Below are 22,617 nucleotides of genomic sequence, written 5' to 3' on the forward strand. Positions count from 1 at the left end.
CTGAAGTTGGGCTGTAGGTTAGGTGAGACAAACTGGATGTGTTGAAATTAGCTGAAGTGTTTCTACTTTGCGCTACAGTACCACACCCAAGGAACCAGACTGGAGGTGATACTAGCAACCCAACTCATAAAAGCATGCCGATTAAAACATTTCAGGAATGTTCTTTTTATAGAGATGTTTTACTGTTATGTAAGCGAGACATTCAATACACCCTTAACTGATTGAACTAGGGCTCAGTTCAAATCTGAAATAGAGCACTGTAGTAGATGGCATGAAAAGATGATGTAACTGATGACATTCCTCATTTTTAAAATTCAAATGAGAGTGCAAAAAAATTTTAAAAGAAGAAATCTTACCTAATGCTAACCCTACTCTCCGAAAATAGTTTAGTATGATCTAGCTTCATCACTACTTCTCCATAGTGTTCTATTTTCCAGTGTGGCCAAGCTTTAGAGATGGATACATATCTACCTACCTACATACCTACCTACCATCTACCTACCTATAGTATGTACCTACCTACCTATCATCTGTCTGTCTGTCTATCATCTACCTACCTACCTAACCTACCTACTTCTATCTATCTATCTATCTATCTATCTATCTATCTATCTATCTATCTATCTATCATCTCTCTCTCTCTCCCACCCTCCCTCCCTCCCTCTCTCTCTCGTCCATGAACACCCAAGAGAAGACAAGAGATGACCCATGGATCATGGATGTCATGATGCCACTGAGCCACTGCGTCCCTTTTGTATATATGTAGTCCTTGATTTACCACCAAATTGAGCCCAAAACTTTTGTTGCTAAGCCAGACAGTTGTTAAGTGAGCCTTGCCCTGTTTTACAGCCTTTCTCGCCACAGTTGTTAAGTGAACCACTGCAGTTGTTCAGTTAGTAACACGGTTGTTAAATGAATCTGGCTTCCCCATGGACTTTGCTTGTCAGAAAGTTGCAAGGGGATCACGTGACAGTGCAACCATCATATATGTGTATCAATTGCCAAGTGCCTGAAATTTGATCACATTTAATGACCATGGGGACACTGCAACAGTCATAAGTGTGAAAACGGTCATAAGTTGCTACTTCAAATGGTCACTAAACAAACAGCTGTTTACCTACATATGTTTGTGTGTGTGTGCATGTGCATGAATATATGTACAGTATGTATATATTCAAAATTATATATATATATATATATATATATATATATATATATATATATATATATATATATATATATATATGTTTGTTTATTTATTTATTGAATAAAGTTGCCCACGGCGACTCAAGGCAGCTTGTAGAATATAAAACCACATTTAAAACAATAAAAACTAACAAAAAGAATAAAATAAATTAATATAGTACAGTATAACAAAATCACCCCCCACCTCCCACCCACCCCACCCGGCGACAGCAGATCACACGAGCCATTTAATGGGCTCCATCCCGCTCTGGGTTCCCCAGGCCTATTGGCATTATTTATCATTATTTTGTGTGTGTGTGTGTGTGTGTGTGTGTGTGTGTGTAAACTTAAAAAGACAGGTATTTAAACAATGGTGAAATCCAATTTTTTTTACTACCGAAAGTGAATTTCCAGCCCCCAATTTAATTCCTGTTTTGTGTTGCTAAGAAAGGCAACATCCGAGAAACAGCTAAACTTTCTGTCTATCCAAGGATTAGCCTGAGCATCTTTTCCAGGCAGGCGTCGCATCCTGTAAAAGCCAGGGGTTACAAAACAAGTCTAAAAACTGTCCTGTGGATGTAATAAAAGGAGGTAAATGGCATATGCCGGAGTTATTTTCCTTTGTAATTAAGAAAGCAGTCTAGGTTGGAAGAATGTAAATTGAGGCTGTTGTAATTACTTGTTACTCTTTGATAGGAAATCAGGCAGGCAATTCAGCCAAGTACCTTTAAGTAAATTGCATGCAGCACACTGTAATTCAACCTCCAATTTATATTTGACTTCTAGCAATTATCTTAGTTCATCTTCTCCTACTTGACTTAAAAAGAAAATAATTATGGAACAGAAATAAGAACACTGACAAAATGTGCATACTATTTTTTTTTGTTTGTTTGTTTGTTAGTTAGCCACCATTAGTTGCATGGGGTCTATATCTATATAACATACATTCTATATATAGGGTTGGGTTGTGTATGTATTTGTGTGCAACTAGGTACACATTAATGGATGCGGTGGCTCAGTGGCTAAGATGCTGAGCTGGTCGATCGAAAGGCCAGCACTTCAGCGGTCCGAATCCCTAGTGCCGCATAATAGGGTGAGCTCGCATTACTTGTCCCAGCTTCTGCCAACCTAGCAGTTCGAAAGCACGTAAAAAATGCAAGTAGAAAAATAGGGACCACCTTTGGTGGGATGATAACAGTGTTCCGTGCGTCTTTGGGGTTTAGTCATGCCGGCCATATGACCACGGAGATGTCTTCGGACAGCGCTGGCTCTTCGGCTTTGAAACAGAGATGAGCACCACCCTCTAGATTCGGGAACGACTAGCACATATGCGCGAGGGGAATCTTTACCTTTATCTTTAGTTACACATTTGTGGATGGATGAAATCTACTAAATGTAAATCTGTACCACAATTTCCATGGCTATGGAGATTCTCAATCCTATGGGTCAAAAGTGCTTTTTCAAAAGGCAACTGGACTTTCTTGGATTTTTCCTTGAAATAACTGAGTTGGAGGGAACCTTGGGGGTCTTTTAGTTTAACCCGCTGCTCGGGCAGGAGATCCTATCCCATTTCAGACAAATGGTTGTCCAATCTCTTCTTAAAAACCTCCAGTGTTGGAGCACCCACAACGTCTGGAGGCAAATCTTTCCACTAGTTAATGGTTTTCACTGTTTCTCTTTAGTTCTAGGTTGCTTCTCTCCTTGATTAGTTTCCGCCCATTGCTTCATGTTCTTTCTTCAGGTGCTTTGGAGGATAGCTTGATTCCCTCTTCTTTGTGGCAGCCCCTGGGATATTGGAGATATTGGACATGACTGTTATCATGTCACCCCTGGTCCTTCTTTTTCATTAAACTAGACATAACCAGTTCCTGCAACTGTTCTTCATATGTTTTAGCCTCCAGGCCCCTAATCATCTTTGTTGCTCTTCTCTGCATTCTTTCTAGAGTCTCAACATCTTTTTTATATCGTGACAGCCAAAACTGGATGCAATCATTTCACTTCTCATCCAAGAAACTTCTTTAGTTCAGTTCTGAACTGAAGAAGCTTCTTGGATGAGAAGCTAAACGTTTTCAAGGAGAAACCCAGGAAGTCCCATTGCTTTTTGAAAAGCACTTTGGCATAATTTCTATGCCTGCTTATTTCTGAAATGTTCCCCTGTTCACTCAGTGGAACTATCTTACTTGTCAGAAAGTGCTTATAGAACTGTGCAAATTGCATATTACAAATAAATGGACTTGGCTTTGAAAAAAAGCAAGCACAAAGTCTTTTACAACGCAGAGGAACAATCTTGATTTAAATTCAGACTTAGTGCTAGACGCTAATTCGCTGGTTCCTAGCTTTGCATGCTATTCATGACCAAGAAACCTGTTTACCAGCTATACAGTCCACAAAGTTGAAACAAAGCACAATTGACCTCTCTTTTGCTTAAAAAGGCATCTCAAAAAGAAGCAGGACCCCTGCAATGTGCGGTTTACAACTTGGCGTGTGTAATCATGGCCCATCGTGGCTTGTCCTGCAAAACACAGGTCGGCATGAAATGGGAACCCAGCCGTAACAGCCAAGTGCTATTAGCCGTTGTTAAAATATCATATGATTGGCATTTAACAGCATAAATACTGTACTAAATGGCTCGAGTATTAGTCATGGATTGTCAAACTAAACAGAGAGTAGCTTGGAAAAGGAACACTAAGCAACCAAAGGTGCGTTAAGTAAAAGAAAGAAAGAAAAAAATTGGCACACAACCAAGGCCAAACAAAATTGACTCACCAAGCCAGTTCTTCCTGCCTCCTTAGCAACACCCTGTTCTTGCTATGTTCTTGACTGCCTCCCTGTTTGGATAGTTTGGGTCACGGAGCCCATTAAGAGAGCTATCAAATTCTTCTCGAAGGCTTTGCACAAAAACAAAAACAATTGCTCATCTGGTCACAATGTTTATATTGAAAATAGCTTTCTTTGAATCCAGATGGGTTCCTTTGATGCAACTCTGTAGTTTTCTCAGCCACAGTTGGGAAATAGATCGTAGGGAGTCCGTATTTTTCCAGATTGTTTTTGTTTTGAGCTCCCAGCTTGGGATTTCCTTGTGGTGTGCTATCCAGTATTAGATTTTTTTGAGATCAGCCAAGGCAAGGTAGATTTTATTGCACACGTCCCGTTCAGTGGTGGGTTTCTACCGGTTTGCCCCGGTTTGGGTGAGCCGGTAGCGGCGGTGGCAGGATGTCATCGCAGATGCTCTGCGCATGCGCAGAAGGTTCTGGGCATGTGCAGAAGCGCTGCGTGTGAGCACTCTCAGTTCCGAACCGGTAGTGAAGCTAAGTTAAACCCATTACTGGTCCCAATGACTTAGAAGGAAATCAAACAGTGGTGAGTTGCCCCTGGTTCAGACTGGTTCGCAAGAACCGACCCCAACATCATCAGGAAGATTCTGCACCCAGCCCTGTTGCAAACCAGTAGTAAAGGTAAGTAGAACCCACCCTGAAATCAAAGTCTCGGGTCAAGATCGTAGAGAACTGAAGCATAGTGTCAGTGGAACTCATCTTAGATGTCTGTTGATGCTACAGGTACAGGTGTGCTTAAAATATATTAGCTGACATAGCCAGCCCACAATTTAATCCTTGGATCATGTTACGTTCTTTTTCTGCCTCATTTATTTCAGAATATCGCAACCTGTCCTTCTTTAAGTAAGACTGGAAGACCTGGCACTTCCCCAAGTCCTGAGATGAGGAAACTTATTTTTTGGGGTGGGGGTGGGGCGGAGTGTTATTAAATTAATCAATTCATGCAAATCATTATTTTTTTTAAAAAAATGGTTGTTTTTATCGTAAGCCATCAAGAGTTGAGAGACTTGGCAGCTCTATCAATTTAATTTAATTTAATTTAATAAATCAACAATGTCCCAAAAAATAAGGTCCCAACCCAACTACTACTACTACTACTACTACTACTACTACTACTTCTTCTTCTTCTTCTTCTTCTTCTTCCTCTTCTTCCTCCTCCTCCTTCTTCCTCCTCCTCCTTCTTCTTTCTACTCCTCCTCTTTTCTTCTTCCTCTTCTTCTTCTTCTTCCTCCTCCTTCTCCTTCTTCTTCCTCCTCCTCCTCCTCCTTCTTCCTCCTCTTCTTCTTCTTCCTCCTCCTCTTCTTCTTCTTTCTCCTCCTCCTCTCTTCTTCTTTCTCTTCTTCTTCTTCTTCCTCCTCCTCTCTTCTTCTTCTTCTTCTTCTTCTTCTTCTTCTTCCTCTTCCTCTTCCTCTTCCTCTTCCTCTTCCTCTTCCTCCTCCTCTCCTCCTCCTCCTTCTCCTTCTCCTTCTTCTTCCTCCTCCTCCTCCTTTTCCTCTACCTCTTCTTTTCGTTTCCCTTTCTCCTCCTCCTTCTGCTTCTCCTCCTCCTTGCCCTCACCCTCCCTCCCTCGTCCTCCCTCTCCCTCACCATGTAAATCTTTTTCATTTTATTACAGAACTATTTAAACTGAACAGCTTGGTTCTTAGCTGGATCAGAAATGCTCCAATTTAATCTCTAGCCTTTTCCAGAGACAACCACAAAGAAACATCTAGGGAGCTATGTTACCAAATCAGTATTACCAATACTAATAATAGGCTCAAATAAGTTTCACAAGTTTCCAAGCAAGGTGTCTATTGCGCCTTGAAGAAACAGCTTCACAATAAGGCAAGTTGGTAGAAAAACTACTTTTGGGAGAGTCCAAGTGTAGAGTGTATAAATTTTGGCCCACCAATTTCAAGCAGCAAGCCAAGGACATAAATAATAGCATTTTCATGAAGAAAATGCCCTTTGTTCTCCTTCGTCATCTCGCTTGAAAATCCTGCTTCTTATCAATCCACAAAGTTAAGTAAATCCCCCTTTAAAGGTAAAGGTAAAGGTTCCCCTCACACACATATGCTAGTCATTCCCGACTTTAAGGGGCGGTGCTCATCTCCGTTTCAAAGCCGAAGAGCCAGCGCTGTCTGAAGAGAGCCAGCTGTACATCTCCACCCCGGACCACCACAATGATGCCCTTGACATGATGTCCCAGTGCCTGGAGGCCTTGCGGATCTGGATGGGGAGAAACAAGCTCAGACTCAACCCCTCCCAGACCGAGTGGCTGTGGTTTCCGGCGTCCCGGTATAGCCAGATGGTTCCATCGTTGACTATTGGGGGTGAGATTTTGGCCCCCTCAGAGAGGGCTCGCAACTTAGGTGGCCTCCTGGATGCACGGCTGTCTCTAGAAGATCATGTGATGGCTGTGGCCAGGGGGGCTTTTTAATCAGGTTCGCCTGATTTACCAGTTGTGTCCCTTTCTGTACCGGGACTCCTTGTGCACGGTCACTCATGCCTTCGTCACCTCCCGTCTGGACTACTGTAATGCTCTCTACATGGGGCTTTCCTTGAAGAGCACTCGGAGGCTCCAACTGGTCCAGAATGCGGCCGTGCAGGTGATTATGGGAGCGACACGGCACACCCATGTAACACCTCTCCTGCGTGAGCTGCACTGGCTCCCGGTGGTCTTCCGAGTGCGATTCAAGGTGTTGGTTACCATCTTTAAAGCGCTCCATGGCTTAGGACCTGGATACTTACGAGATCGCCTTCTGCTACCAATAGCCTCCCACCGGCCAATACGTTCCCACAGAGAGGTACTCCTCAGGGTGCTGTCGGTCAAACAATGTCGACTGGCGACCCCAGGGGGAGGGCCTTCTCTGTGGGGGCACCTGCCCTCTGGAATGAATTGCCCCCGGAGATACAGATGATCCCTGACCTACGCGCCTTTCGCCGTGCCAAATTATTTAATATATTTTTAAATCGTTTTTAATTTTTTTATATGTGTGTTTTAGTGTTGGCTGTGCACCGCCCTGAGTCCTTCGGGAGAAGGGCAGTATAAAAATTCAAATAATAAATAAATAAATAAATAAATAAATAAATAAATAAATAAATAAATAAATAAATAAGACGTCTCCGTGGTCATGTGGCCAGCATGACTAAATGCCAAAGGCGCATGGAACGCTGTTACCTTCCCACCAAAGGTGGTTCCTATTTTTCTACTTGCATTTTTTCGTGCTTTCGAACTGCTAGGTTGGCAGAAGTTGGGACAAGTAACAGGAGCTCACCCCGTTACGGGGCAGTAGGGATTTGAACCGCCGAACTGCCGACCTTTCTGATTGACAAGCTCAGCGTCTTAGCCACTGAGCCACCGCATCCCTCTAAATTCCCCTTTTAGGTGGAACCAAAAACACTGGCCTTTATCCAGCCAGAGGAAAGCACAATAGGCAGTTGTGTCCTTCTCCAATCAGGAATATTCAAGATGAAAATATTAATCATAAGTGACCCATTTTTCCCCCCAAGTTTTCTTTAGAACAAGTAAAAAAGTCCTTTACTTTCCAAGTCATATTTCTTTATCAGATTTACAGAAAGCATGCCAAGAATTCAAATAGTGGAGGTGTCTAATTACATTCAAATATGTAGGTTTAAAACTTCCCTGACACAGTAAATTTCACCGAGGCACAACAAACAACTGACAACTTTGACCTAAGGTTAAATTACTTAAATGTGACTAAGTAGTGATTACCAAATACCAATGACTCCAAATATCTTTCAGTGGCATTTCACGCCTGCCCAAATTTCAAATCAACAAGTTTTTGATGTAAGTATTTGGAGAAACTTCAGCATACCTGAGTCACTCCAGCTGGCTGGAGAATTCTGGGAATAGAAGTCCACAAGTCTTAAAGCTGCCAAGTTTGAAGACCTCTGCAGTAAGTGTTTACCTCCTGCGCTACATTTCCCTAGGTGCAAATGCATGGAACCTAGTCCTCATTTCTAAATTAACACACAGAGCTGAATTTCAGCTTCCTAACAGTGAGAATAATTAATCAGTGGAACATCTTGCCACCAGAAGTTGTGGGTGCTCCATCACTGGAGGTTTTTAAGAAGAGACTAGACAGTCACTTATCTAAAATGGTATAGGTTCTCCTGTTTGAACAGGGGGCTGGACTAGAAGACCTCCAAGATCCCTTCCATCTCTATTCTATTCTATCTATTCTATGTTTCGGCATGCTCCATAATCCTCATTCCTTAAGAGGAGAACTACAGTTTTTAAACTTTTCTCCTTGATTCAAAAGTTCAACACAGTTGAATGGGACCCTACCAGATAATTCTATGCATGTAATTGCAGGAATTAGGTATGTTTAATCTAGTGAAAAGAAGGACTAGGGGAGCCATGATAGCAGTGTTCCAATATTTGAGGGGCTGCCACAAAGACGAGAGGGGTCAACCTATTTTCCAAAGCACCCAAGGCAAGACAAGAAGCAATGGATGGAAACTAGTCAAGGAGAGAAGCAACCTAGAACTAAGGAGAAATTTTAGTTAAAACAATTAACCGGTGGAACAACTTGCCTCCAGAAGTTGTGGATGTTCCAACACTGGAGATTTTTAAGAAAAGATTGGACAGCCATCCGTCTGAAATCATATAGGATTTCCTGCTTGAGCAAGGGGTTGGACTAGAAGACCTCCAAGGTCCCTTCCGACTCTGTTACAAATAGTCCTCAAGTTAACTTCATTTAGTGACTGTTCAAAGTTACAGTGGCACTGAAAAAAATCAGATCACCTTTTGCGATCTTCTGACAGGCCAAGTCAAGGGGGAAGGCCAGATTCACTGAACAATTGTATTACTAACTAAACAATTATTTATTTATTTTTATTTATTTATTTGTCGAACACGTATAAGATAACAGATATAAGTGTAAACATAATTATACATGAAAAGGATACGAATAAAACATTAGGACAGGGATGGTAGGCACGCTGGTGCGCTTATGCACGCCCCTTACAGACCTCTTAGGAACGGGGTGAGGTCAACAGTAGACAGTCTAAGGTTAAAGTTTTGGGGGTTTGGGGATGAAACCATATAGAGTCAGGTAGTGCATTCCAGGCATTGTCCACTCTGTTGCTGAAGTTGTATTTTCTGCAATTGAGTTTGGAGCGGTTTACCTTGAGCTTGTATCTGTTGTGTACTTGTGTATTATTGCAGTTGAAGCTGAATTAGTCATTGATAGGAAGAACATTGTGGCAGATAATTTTATGTACTATGCTTAGGTCTGACTGAAGTCGGCGTAGTTCTAAGTTGTCTAAGTCCAAAATTTCAAGCCTGGTGACATAAGGTATTCTGTTGCGAGCAGAGGAATGGAACAATTGCAACAATTCACTTCACAACAGTGGTCATAAAATGGGTCAAAACTCACTTAACAAACGTTTCATTGAACTCAAGGATAAAAGTGAAACATTGTACTATAAAATCTGGGCAAAATTCTATGAATGGTTAGATAAAAGGAGGAGAGCCGAGACAAATGTGTAGTGTTAGACTAGAATTATATATGTTATTGTAGATAAATATGTATGTGAATTGTATAGATAGGTATACAAGGTATATAAGAGCTTTGGTGGTGCAGCAGACTAAAGCAATGTTAAGTTAACACCAGCTGCCTGCAATTACTGCAAGTTCAAATCTCACCAGGCTCAAGGTTGACTCAGCCTTCCATCCTTTCGAGGTAGGTAAAATGAGGACCCAGTTTGTGGGGGCAATAAGCTGACTTTGTATAAAAAAGAACACTGCTTGGGGAGGCCCGAAAGCCCTGCTAAGCAGGTATATTCAAAAGTATGAAGGCTATTGCTTAACGCATTGTAAGACTCCCTGAGTTTCCGGAAAAGGGCGGCATATAAATCGAACCAAGAAAGAAAGAAAGAAAGAAAGAAAGAAAGAAAGAAAGAAAGAAAGAAAGAAAGAAAGAAAGAAAGAAAGAAAGAAAGAAAGAAAGAAAGAAAGAAAGAAAGAAAGAAATATGTAGGTATAGATATGTATAATTGTATAGGAATAAGGTATAAATTACTATTATTATACTATGTTTAAATAACGTATCAGGTGTAAGGAATATATTATTATATTATCATTAGTAAATTATGTATTAGTTTAAAGTGTTGGAAGATGCTTGGGACCAGTGATGTCATATCTATGTCCAATGTTTTTAATTTTGAACTACTAATTAAAAACTTTTTTAAAAAAAACAAACAAATGTTTCATTTAGCAACCTATAAATGTTGGGCCCCATTGTGGTCATAAGTCAAGGAGTAGCTGTATTTTCTGTTATTGTAACTTCCAGGAAACTGGCTCCTTTTTGTTCCTTGCCACCCGGTCCTGGGCTTTCTGAGCTAGCAAAAACTGAAGGAAAGACACCGAACAGGAGTGCAAGGAATCCCGACCCATTTGTTTCCAAAAAGCTGAGAGGGGCCCTTTCCTCCCCCCTTCAATTTCCAAGGCTGGCACAAAAGACAGATGGGGTCAACCAGCTCTCCTTTTGAATCCGACATACCTCCGGCTCAGCCAACAGTGGGTTGAGGCAGCTGCTGACGTCAGAGCTAGTCTGGAAATGGGATGCTTGCAAGCTTTGTTATTTTAGATCTGAGCTGGCGGGAAGAGTTGCTGGACGGAGAGCACTGCTCTCTCTTTCTCTCTCATTCCCTACTCCTCTCAGGCTGAAACTACAATGCTGGGCTAACAGGGGTTATATACCTGCCAGAAAACCTATATGTACATACTCCAGAAAGCCATGAGGGTAAGAAAGATTTTGTTTTTTCTCCTTCCTATCGCTTTTTCTTCCTTCCTTCCTTCCTTTTTCGCTCCCTTTGCAAGGGCGAGCCGCTAATATTTGAAAACTCTCTTAAAGAAAAGTTGAATGGGGGGGAAAAAAATTTGATTGATCTCCAGTCTACTCTAGGCAAGTTTTTAAAAGTCAGGCGTGGGAATATTTTTAGCGGTTCTGGCTACTGTAGGAGAAGGACGTAGTAACTCAAATGTTAAACAGAGGTTGAAGTTTTTCCTTTCTTTTGCCATCCAAGCGAGTTGTTTCGTTGCTGCTTCAAACTGCCCTTTCTGGTTTGGCTTAAGCAGTTGGGCTGCCGTTGGGTAAATAAACATAATAACAGGAGCTTTTTCAATCCTTTGGAGGCAGTGAAAATACACACGCCTTTGAACAGTTTGATTTAGAAATAGGAGAGCTGCAGCAGCTGCATTCTTGGGTCTCTCTTGACAGCAAAGACAGACATAACAACAAGTGCAAGGGACTTTTTAGCTTCCATACGGGAAGGTGTGCAAACATTTTTTTGACTCAAAAGATTCTTAGCGTGCCAGAGGTTCTTTCACGCAAATGCTTGCTAACTTGTAACTGGAGGCTGTGTTTTGGGTGCATTTTTGCTCTGTTTCCTGAAAAATAGCTCGCCTACCACTGCAGACGGATGTTGTTCATTTGGGCACTTTTCCAAAGTTCGCTGCTTAATTTGTGGAGAGATCATCACAAGGCAATATTTGCCCCCACGCTGTCGTGAATCGGCCAATGAAAAGGAGCTAGACAATCTACCGTTCTCAACTTTTCTCTCTCAAGGTTGCCTCTCCCAAATGTGGGGGCAAGGAGGTCTTGGTTCATTAACCCAAGAACATAGAAAAACAAAAGGAGCAGCTCACTTTTCTGGTAACTTTTTGAAGCCACCGACTTCATGCCTCAAGTGGCTCAAAAGGCATTAAAAGCTGCCAGTGAATTGAGAATTGAACATTTCAAAGCAATTGAAACCAAGCTGGCAGGAATAGCCAACACGCCAGAAGATAGGCTTAAGATACAGAAGGATCTTGACAGACTTGAACACTGGGCACTATTTGACAAAATGAAATTCAATGGTGAAAAAAAATAAGGTTCTACATTTAGGCAAGAAAAACAAAATGCACAGTAAAGTATAGGTGGTACCAGTGGTGTGTTTCAAAATTTTTTTTACTACTGATTCTGGTAGTATGCTTGGTGGGCATGCTTGGTGGGCATGGCATGGCTTGGTGGGTGTGGCAGGGGAAGGATGCTGTAAAATCTCCATTCCTATCTCACTTTAGCGGAAGGTTACTGCAAAATCCCCATTTCCTTCCGATCGGTTGGGACTTGGGAGGCAGAGAATATATGGGGGCGGGGCTAGTCAGAATTTTTACTACCAGTTCTCCAAACTGCTCAAAATATCTGTTACCGGTTCTCCAGAACTGGTCAGAACCTGCTGAAACCCACCTCTGGGTGGTACCTTGCTCACTAGTAGTAACTGTGAAAGGGATCTTGGAGTCCTAGTGGACAACCATTTAAATATGAGCCAGCCGGGTGCAGCAGCTGCCAAAAAAGCCAAAACAGTTCTAGGCTGCATAAACAGAGAGATGGAATCAAGATCACATGAAGTGTTAATTCCACTTTATAATGCCTTGGTAAGGCCACAATTGGAATACTGCATCCACTTTTGGTCGCCATGATGTAAAAAAAATGTTGAGACTCTAGAAAGGGAAGAGCAACAAAGAGGATTAGGGGACTGGAAACTAAAACATATGAAGAACGGTTGCAAGAACTGGGTATGTCTAGTTTAATGAAAAGAAGGACTAGGGGAGACATGATAGCAGTGTTCCAATATCTCAGGGGCTGCCACAAAGAAGAGGGAGTCAAGCTACTCTCCAAAGTACCTGAGGGTAGAATAAGAAGCAATGGGTGGAAACTAATCAAGGAGAGAAGCAACTTAGAACTAAGGAGAAATTTCCTGACAGTTAGAACAATTAATCAGTGGAACAACTTGCCTCCAGAAGTTGTGAATGCACCAACACAGGGAGTTTTTAAGAAGATGCTTTAAGTTTAGTTTAGTTTAGTTTTATTTGATTTGTATACCGCCCTACTCCCGAAGGACTCAGGGCAGTGAACAGCCACAGGATAAAAAACATAAATACAAAATTTAAAACTGAATAAAATCGAATTAAACAATTTGGCCGAAGACAGATTTAAAACACCCCAATAAATTAAAAACGAATTAAAATTTACATTTTAAAAAGGGGGGAAAGGGAAACAGCTAGGCCAGGCCAGCCTGATGGAATAAAAAGGTCTTGAGAGCGTGGCGGAAAGTGCGTAGATCCGGGATCCTCCGTATCTCTGGGGGGAGCTCATTCCAGATAGTAGGTGCCCCCACAGAGAAGGCTCTCCCCCTGGGGGCTGCCAGTCGACATTGTTTGGCTGACGGCACCCGGAGGAGACCCTCTCTATGAGAGCGTACCGGCCGGTACGGTCTCATAGAGCACCCACAATTTAAGAATGTTCTTAAGTTGTGGGTGTTCCCTTGTTTCCATCCATTGCTTCTTGTTATGCCTTCTGGTGCTTTGGAGAATATGTTGACCCCTCCCCTCCTTCTTTGTGTGGCAGTCCCTTACCTGCTGGAAGACTACATTGCCAGACCCATCTAATCAGAAATTATCCCTGTGGTTTTGCCTTCCACTGAAAATGGAGAGGGTTGCTAAGCAGTTAGATTCCTGCCTATGAGATATATGCATATGCTCAGAGCAAACCACAGGTGACTGTTTCCTAGTCACAGGGACACAAGTTGGCACATTGGCTGGTAAACGACACTTAGGAGTTGTCACAGGTGCTGAGCAACGTGTGCCAGTTTCATCCCAGGAGACGTTGTCAAAGAAAGCCTTGGACGGTTGCCAGAGATTAAACAACGGATGGCAGTTAACAACAGTTCTCTTTTTGTCTTTTGAGATCCTACGTGGAAGGGAGATCACAAAAGTTGAACCTGTGTAGGAAGCAAACTAATCTTGCTCATTCAAAGTTGCTGAGCAGAATCCTTCATGTCTATGTCCCTCATCTCACTGATAACAGCAACTCTGGGCAACTTACAACGTATTCGAAAAGTAAAAGTAAAAAAAAAAATCTTACAAAGCAATTAAAATTCAATAGGTTAAATCAAAAATTAAACATTACAAGGATCGGTCCTTCACACCAGAGGTGGGTTTCAGCAGGTTCTGACTAGTTCTAGAGAACCGGTAGCGGAAATTTTGAGTAATTCGGAGAACCGGTAGTAAAAATTCTGACTGGCCCTGCCCCCATCTATTCTCTTCCTCCCAAGTCCCAGCTGATCGGGAGGAAATGGGGATTTTGTAGTAACTTTCTCCTGGATTGGGGAGGGAATGGAGATTTTACAGTATCCTTCCCCTGGAGTGGGGTAGGAATGGAGATTTTATGGTATCCTTCCCCTGGAGTGGGAAGGGAATGGAGATTTTATGGTATCCTTCCCCTGGAGGGGGGAGGGAATGGAGATTTTACAGTATCCTTCCCCTGGAGTTGGGTGGGAATGGGGTTTTTACAGTATCCTTCCCCTGCCACACCCACCAAGCCATGCCCACAGAACCGGTAGTAAAAAATTTGAAACCCACCACTGTTTCACACATAATATAGAATAGAATAACAGAGTTGGAAGGGACCTTGAAGGTCTTCTAGTCCAACCCCCTGCTTAGGCAGGAAACCCTACACCACTTCAGACAAATTGTTATCCAACGTCTTCTTTAAAAAGTCCAGTGTTGGAGCATTCACAACTTCTGGAGGCAAGTCGTTCCACTGATTAATTGTTCTAGCTCTGAGGACAATTGATTAATATGGAGAGCATTAAGAATGATTCTGGGATATTCACAAGATATTTTGTAGAGTTGTCATTTCAGAAATATTTGGGTTTCTGTTACATTTGCAGAAAGCGACAAGGATTAAGATAAAATGTATCAATATCAGGATGAGAATTGTGCAAGTATTCTTAATAGTCTAGAGAGGTTTGTGTATCTCCATTGTGTGCCTACAGGGTGGCAGGTTGGGAGTTTCCCCTTCTCTGGCCCTACATTTGTTATTTATATGTTGGCTAAATGTATATTCTTGCTTTCCTTCAGGAGCTCATGGCTCCTCCGATTTTACTCACAACCACAACCCTGTAAAGTAGGCTAGGATGAGAAAGATTGCCTGGTCCACAGAACAGGACTATAAATATAAATATAGGCCCCCAAAAATATGGCATGGCTGCATCCGTGAAGTTATTCAAACTCCTGGATGGCTTAAGGCATATTTTAAGAGCCGTGGTGGCACAATGGTTAGAATGTAGTACTGCAGGTTACTTCTGTTGACTGCCGGCTGCCTGCAGTTCAGCAGTTCGAATCTCACCAGGCTCAAGGTTGACTCAGCCTTCCATCCTTTCGAGGTAGGTAAAATGAGGACCCGGATTGTGGGGGCAATAAGCTGACTTTGTATAAAAAAGAACACCGCTTGGGGGGGGGGCAGAAAGCCCTACTAAGTAGGTATATACAAAAAGTATGAAGGCTATTGCTTAATGCATTGTAAGCCGCCCTGCATCTCCAGAGAAGGGCGGCATATAAATCGAACCAATGAATGAATGAATGAATGAATGAATGAATGAATGAATGAATGAATGAATGTCTAAGGGCCGTTGCTATTGCTATTGACTCAGCCTTCTATCCTTCCAAGGTTAGTAAAAAAAAGGACCCAGATTGTTGGGGGCAAGAGGCTGACTCTATAACCTGCTTAGAGAGGGCTATGAAGCACTGTGAAGCAGTACATAAGTCTAAGGGCTAAGTCTAAGTGCTTATTGCTATCTTGATAAGTCCCTGCTGGAGCAGAACCAAGATCCATTTTGCCTTTTGTTTTCAACAATAGCCAGCCAGGTAATTTTGCTTCTGGGAAACTTAATGGCTGTGGAAGGGAGAGCTCTTCCTGTGTGGTCTCTCTGACATCAGCCTCTTCTCTAGAAGAGTTGTTGCCCTGAGCTGTCAGAGCTTAGAGCCTCTTAAAGGCTCGTCTTTGTCAGACTCCACGGGTAGTGAAAACCTTGCAGCTGTCAAACCTGCAAGGGTTTGACAGGAACAGGAAAACGTCACAACAAGCTCAAAGCGATAGGAAAATGTCAACCAGCTCAAATCAAAATGAAGAGTTGTAGGAGAGTCAATATATGGTGGGCGGGAGGGATCAAAATTCCCTACCCGGTTCAAAACAGTCCCTTCCAGTTGCCCAGGAAGTCAAGAATCAATAAGGGAAAATGGAATGGAGAAATACATATGAGAGTAGAAAATAGAATCATAGGGATGGAAGGGACCCCGGAGGTCTGCTAGTCTATCCCAACCCTTGCTAAAGAATTTAGCTGTGAACATTGATATGGTAAAGTTATACTGCAATTCTATCTGTGCCTGCTGAGGAATAATTATAATTGAGATCAGGAAATACTATTCCCAATATGGACATATGTTGAGTTCATGATCAAACAGCTCACCCTTAGGAGTTGTCAGTGATGGAATTCAACTTAATTTAACAACCGGTTCTCTGCCCTAATGATTTCTTCCAACAACCAGTTTGCCAAACTGTTCAGAAAGTTAACAACCAGTTCTCCCAAAGTAGTGTGAACTGGCTGAATCCCACCATTGGGGGTTGTCCACTTTAGACACTTTCTTCAGATACTTGGTTTTATCCAATATTTCAAATGTTGAACTTGACTTCCTTTTTCACTGGCCTAATTCTGTGATTTCAGTTACACACTGAAATCTGTGTGAATGCTGTGAATGATATTCAGGCATTGCTACATTTGTTGACTTCCACATAGCATGTTTTTGTCGCTTTGGGTGAATGAGAATGAGCCTCTAGTTTTCAGAATCAGGATAGAGCTGGAAGGGACCTTGGAGGTCTTCTAGTCCGGCCCCCTGCACAAGGAGGAAACCCTTAACTAGGGGTGAAATGCTCCCGGTTCGGACCGGATCCCCTGATCCGGTAGCGATGGCAGCGGGTGGTTCAGAGAACCAGTAGCAAAAATCCCTGCCCCCCCTCCCATGCCCAACTGAGCCGCGCAATCATCAGAGGCTTTTTTTTTTACTTTTAAAAGCATTTTTTCAGCCGAAGAGGTTGTAGAAAAAAATGCTTTTAAAAGAAAACAAAAGCCTCTGACGATCACAGCTGAGCAGCGCGATCGTCAAAGGCTTTTTATTTTTACTTTTAAAAGCAATGCTTTTAAAAGTAAAAAAAAAGATTGCGCACCATAGCTGATCACACCCCCTCGCATGCTGTTCTACTTACCGTGTGCCTCCTTTTGGCATGCACTGTGCACGCACACCTCACATTTGGTACGTGGTGCGCACTGCTCATGCGCAACCAGTGAACCGGTAGTAAACCGGTTCAGATTTCACCACTCCCCTAGACTATTTATTTATTTTATTTTATTTTATTTTATTTATTTTATTCATTTATTTATTTTTATATGCCGCCCTTCTTCGGAGACTCAGGGCGGCTTACAATGCGTTAAGCAATAGCCTTCATACTTTTGTATATTTTATACAAAGTCAGCTTATTGCCTCCACAAACTGGGTCCTCATTTTACCCACCTTAGAAAGGATGGAAGGCTGAGTCGACTTTGAGCCTGGTGAGAATTGAACTCGCAGTAAATGCAGGCAGCTGGATGTTAAATGCTGCCTTAGTAGGAGGCATTTAACGATCCCAGTGAAATGGCTGTCCAGTCTCTTCTTGAAAAATCTCCCATGATGGAGCTCCCACAACTCCAGGATCGAAGCTATTCCATTGATTATTTGTTCTCACTGTTAGAAAATTTCTCCTTAGTTCTAGCTTGGATCTCTCTTTAATGATCTTCCACCCATTACTTCTGGCCCTCCCCTCGGGTTCTTTAGAGAAGAAGTCAGTCACCTCTTCTCTGTGACAGCCCCTCCTGTAATGGGAGACCGCTATCATATTGTTGAAGACGGATGACACTTTTGTGAAACTGCGTGGCAAGTTTAGGATTGATAAAAGGGTTCCTTCATAGATGTATGTGAAGATGGACAATGTAGAAAGTGGCAGACCACTTTATGCATTGTCTATCTTCACATGCTCCTAAGTTGAAGGGTCCTTGGTGTTCTCTGAGCTTGGTTGTTTTCTTGAAGACATTTCATTATCAAACTAGGTAAAATCATCAGGTCCAAATTAGATAACATCATCAGGTTCTAATACTGATGATATTTATTTATTTATTTATTATTTATTAGTCCAATTTATAGGCCGCCCTTCTTCGTAGACTCAGGGCAGCTTACAATGCATTATAGCAATAGCCTGCATACTTTTTTGTATATACATGCTTATTAGGGCTTTCGGGGGCCCCTAAGCAGTGTTGTTCTATACAAAGTTGGCTTATTGCCCCCACAATCCGGGTCCTCAATTTACCTACCTCGAAAGGATGGAAGGCTGAGTCAACCTTGAGCCTGGTGAGATTCGAACTTGCACTAATTGCAGGTAGCTGGCAGCTAAGTGCTAGCACTTAACAGCACTTTAGTCCGCTGCACCACCGAGGCTCTTGACATGTTACCTAGTTGGGTAATGAAATGTCAAGCAAGCTCAGAGAGCACTAAGGACTTCACAGTCCTCCTCCTCCTCCTTCTCCTCCTCCTCAGTTCTGCAAACCCCATTCCCTTCTAGCATTGATGATGTTACCAAATTGGGCCATGAAACTTCTGCAAGAAAACAACCAAGCTCAGAGAGCACCAAGGACCCCTCATTTCAACCCTGAACACAGTTTCGCATGCGTGTCATCCCTACCAGAACAGAGATAGAAGGTTTTCCTCCATTCCAAAATCTATAATATGCCGCCAGATCAGAAATGGTATTCAGCCGGTTCGCACCAGTTCGCCTGAACTGGTATTGGAAATCATGCCATCCTATTTAGGCACCTTTTTGAGGCCAGGCGCATGCACAGAAGCACGCACATGAGCAAAGCATATGCACGGAAGGCCAGGTGTATGTGCGGAAGGCAGGAGAGCGCACGAACCTGGCGCACGCATGCACGAAGCAAGCGTGCACACATGTGGCAAAATGGTAGTAACGTAATGTGAAACCCACTGCTGATCCAGATTAATTGCCTGTATATCTTAGCAGCCCACCAGAAATCTCAGCCCTGAACCTGAAATGGACAAAGTGAACTCCCAAGCAAAATCAAGCTATCTTCCAGCAGACTCCCACTTCTCAAGCTATCCTGTGTGTTCCCCAAACAATGCCTTGTGACTAAATTTATGAAATGCCACTGAAAATTACTGCAGAAGCACTTTGGCGTACAATCACCCCGTCTCATTCCTCAATTAGATTTTCTTTAGCGGCTGTACATTCTGTCTTCAAATTCCAGTTCTCGTGACTCACTCCCAAACATTTGAATGGCAAACTTTGGACTGAACTGCGGGAAGAATGCTTCTGTTTACTATTAGGAACATTTCTTGTCCTAATTTGTAAATAGCTATGCAGAATTTGTTGGACAAGATGTACAAGTTCTATTTTTAACCGTTTTGAGGAGAAACAGTTGAAAAACTGTTTAACTGTTTCTTTCCTTTTTTTTTTTTTATGTCATCTCTTAGTATCAGCACTGAGGGCTGAGTGAACAGATTTGACAAATTCTCAAATCATTAGATAAATATTAAGGGTGGTTTTGGAAGAAGCTACCTTAAAAGGGAAGAGGAGCTTGGAGTTACCGCTTTACACAGCAAAGTATCTCCAGCACATGTTGTATGTCTGTACTCATTCTACATTCTACATGTAGTATTTCTGCTTTGAGTTTGGCATTTTTTTTCCTCCTCCTTCTCCATAAGTGAATACAGACTCCAAAAGAAAGGAAAGGAAAGGAAAGGAAAGGAAAGGAAAGGAAAGGAAAGGAAAGGAAAGGAAAGGAAAGGAAAGGAAAGGAAAGGAAAGGAAAGGAGGAAAGGAAGTAAATGGAGAAAGGAAAGGAAAGGAAAGAAGGAAAGGAAAGAAGGAAAGGAAAGAGAGAGGGAAGGGAGGGAGGGTGGAGATAGAAAGAAAGGAGAAAGGAAAGGAAAGGAGAGAGAGAGAGAAAGAGAAAGAGAGAGAGAAAGAGGTTTTATCTGCTTTGTTTAAAATGGAAGAATTGCAAGAAATTATGGCTGACACCATGAGTGGGTCTGCTACCATCAGAGGAGACGTTTCATATCGCGCAGAGCTAAAATAAATGAAATCCATCTCGGAATTGAGTTTAACCCATGGTGATTTATAGGGACGCTTCCGTTCTGTTTTCTTCGGATTATATGAAAATGGTATGGCACTGTTTTCTTCTGACCTTCCAATTTATCCTACAGCCTATATTTCCAAAATAGACCCCCTACTAAAATACTCACCAGGGCCAGTCTTGTTTAGCGTCCTTGATCAGTGACTCAAAGCTAGATGTTCCCATCTATCTGGGCAGGTGCAAGATAATGCTGCAACATGTTTCAAAACAGTCAGTAGGAGCTGCAGTTGCAAGAAACGTAAATCCTAATTTTAAAAAAAGCCTATAAGAGAATGGAAATGGTTACCGAGGCTTATCCAAATTAGCTTAATAAAAGGAGGCTGTAAAAGTCCCTAACAGGGACTGGCTGAAGTGCTAAACTATCAGAAGTCAGAATATTTTTCTCCTACTACTGGCTATAAAAGAGCAATGTAATAATAAGAATAGCTACGCAGAAGAAGCGGGTTTAGGAAATGGTGGATTCAGGCAATGAAGTGATTGGGAGAGGAATGAAAAGTTTCCATACTAGTAGTTGTAATAGATAGTAGAATGCCACTAAGAATAACAGAGTCGGAAGGGACCTTGGAGGTCTTCTAGTCCAATCCCCTGCCCAAGCAAAAGATCCTATACCAGGGGTCTGCAGCCTTAAACACTCAAAGAGCCTTTTGGACCCATTTCCCACAGAAAAGAAAACATTGGGAGCCACAAAACCCTTCCTGTCCCTGACTATTTCTTGAGTGGCCGCAAAACTAGCATATGTAGTTGAATTAAATGTTCTGTTTTCTTCCTGAAACTTTTCTTTTCTTGGATTTATCCATGGTTGGCCTACCGGGGGTTGAAATGCTCAATAAATCACGTGCCGGTGAGTGTCACACATTGGCAGTTGTGATGCATATTTTGAGTGACAGAGAGCCACAGCAGAGGGGTGAAAGAGCCACATGCGGCTCCAGAGCCACAGGTTGCTGACCTCTGTCCTATACTATTCCAGACAAGTGGCTGTCCAGTCTCTTCTTAAACACTTCCAGTGATGGAGCACCCACAACTTCTGAAAGCTGGCCTAGAATATTAACTTTCTTGGGGGTGGGGGTGGGAAGTGACGTTTTTGTGTCTATCATGGTGAAATACAGTACATGTTCTTCGGTGGAGTTAGGAAATTAAATTCGGCTAGGTAGTGTCACTTTGCTAAGCTTTAAATGCTCAGCTGGATCAAACCTGGTTAAGACTTGGACAGACAAGAATATCCCAGGGCTGTGAGTTAGATGGGGAAGTTGCAGGGGTGAAATGCTACCGGTTCAGACCAGTTCTGCCGAACTGGTAGCGATGGTGGCACGAGGCTCCACCCACTCGGTTGTCATTACTTCCTGGTTTTAACCAGAAAGTAACCTGTTTTTTTCCCTCTGCGCGTGCGCAGAAGGGGTTGCATATATGCAAAGGGGCCAAGTGCGTGCGCGGCATGTGCACTTCCAAACGGGTTGGGAAGGTAAGTAGATTTCACCCCTGCTTTGAACAGTCACTAAATGAACTGTCGTAAGTCGAGAACTACCTGTATTTGTGGAGAATGGAAGAATTATCCTGGAACAAAGGAAGGAAGCTGATTTCACCAAAGCAGTTTCTGATATATTCCCTTAGCGCCTCCATAACGTACATCTTAGTAACCTTGAAAACTCAGAATTAGTAAACACAAGCTATTGAAAAACCATGTGGAGGAGGGCTTGACTCAAATTGCTTTGACATCTGCGTGTAGTAGTAACAATCGTTTTCTTTTTAAAAAGCCATGGCAACTTGCCTTTTTCTCGCCTCTGTTCCGCTTCGCTTCGACAATGCCGATATTTATAGTTGTTGCACAGTGGAATAAAGACACTTGGGGAAAAGAATAGGACCAACAGACTGGGTTGCAAAAATCTGGGTGACCACGGATGGAACCAAAGAGTTATGGGGAACCATAGCGGAGGGGGAGGGGGGCAGAGAACAGATCTCTGCTGTTGGTTCAGCAGTGTGGGTGTGCTGTCATCCATGAACAAGCAGAAACATGCAAGGCAGTCTGAACTAAGTGTTATTATTTCAGGCTTATGTCTCGGTTGCATCTCGCTGGCTTCTGATCAGTTTACAAGAATCATTATGTGTTCCTGCATGTTTTTTCCCTCAATAGTAGCTAGTTTCTGCTAAATTGGCTTTGGCAATGAAGCTGGCCCCAACTGGCCCTTTGGTTAGCAGCAAGCCAGAAGTGGCAATTACAGTTTGATCTTTTCTAGATGGGATCATAGGGGACGCGGTGGCTCAGCGGCTAAGACGCTGATGAGAAAGGTCGGCAGTTTGGCGGTTCAAATCCCTAGCGCCGCGTAATGGAGTGAGCTACCGTTACTTGTCCCAGCTTCTGCCAATTTAGCAGTTCAAAAGCATGTAAAAAATGCAAGTAGAAAAGTAGGGACCACCTTTGGTGGGAAGGTAACAGCGTTCTGTGCGCCTTCGGTGTTTAGTCATGCCGGTCACATGACCACGGAAACGTCTTCGGAAAGCGCTGGTTCTTTGGCTTTGAAATGGAGATGAG

At 42.6% G+C, this 22,617-nt stretch overlaps 1 protein-coding gene across 2 annotated transcripts in view; it reads left to right on the forward strand.

Moving 5' to 3' along the window:
- Nucleotides 1–22,617, forward strand: part of RASGEF1A (RasGEF domain family member 1A) — a 260,770-nt gene that overhangs the window by 188,642 nt on the left and 49,511 nt on the right. The window contains exon 1 of one of the 2 annotated variants that reach the window (XM_034424910.3): nucleotides 10,425–10,771. The exons of the other annotated variant lie outside the window; for it this stretch is intronic. Within the exon in view, the coding sequence (XP_034280801.2) occupies nucleotides 10,745–10,771 (27 nt within the window). The 5' untranslated portion in view covers nucleotides 10,425–10,744. Of the gene's footprint in view, nucleotides 1–10,424; nucleotides 10,772–22,617 lie in introns of those variants that run through there. 2 annotated transcript variants of the gene reach the window in all.

Source organism: Pantherophis guttatus, chromosome 6 (genome assembly GCF_059756535.1).
Source record: "Pantherophis guttatus breed Tessera chromosome 6, ASM5975653v1, whole genome shotgun sequence".
NCBI lineage: Eukaryota > Metazoa > Chordata > Lepidosauria > Squamata > Colubridae > Pantherophis > Pantherophis guttatus.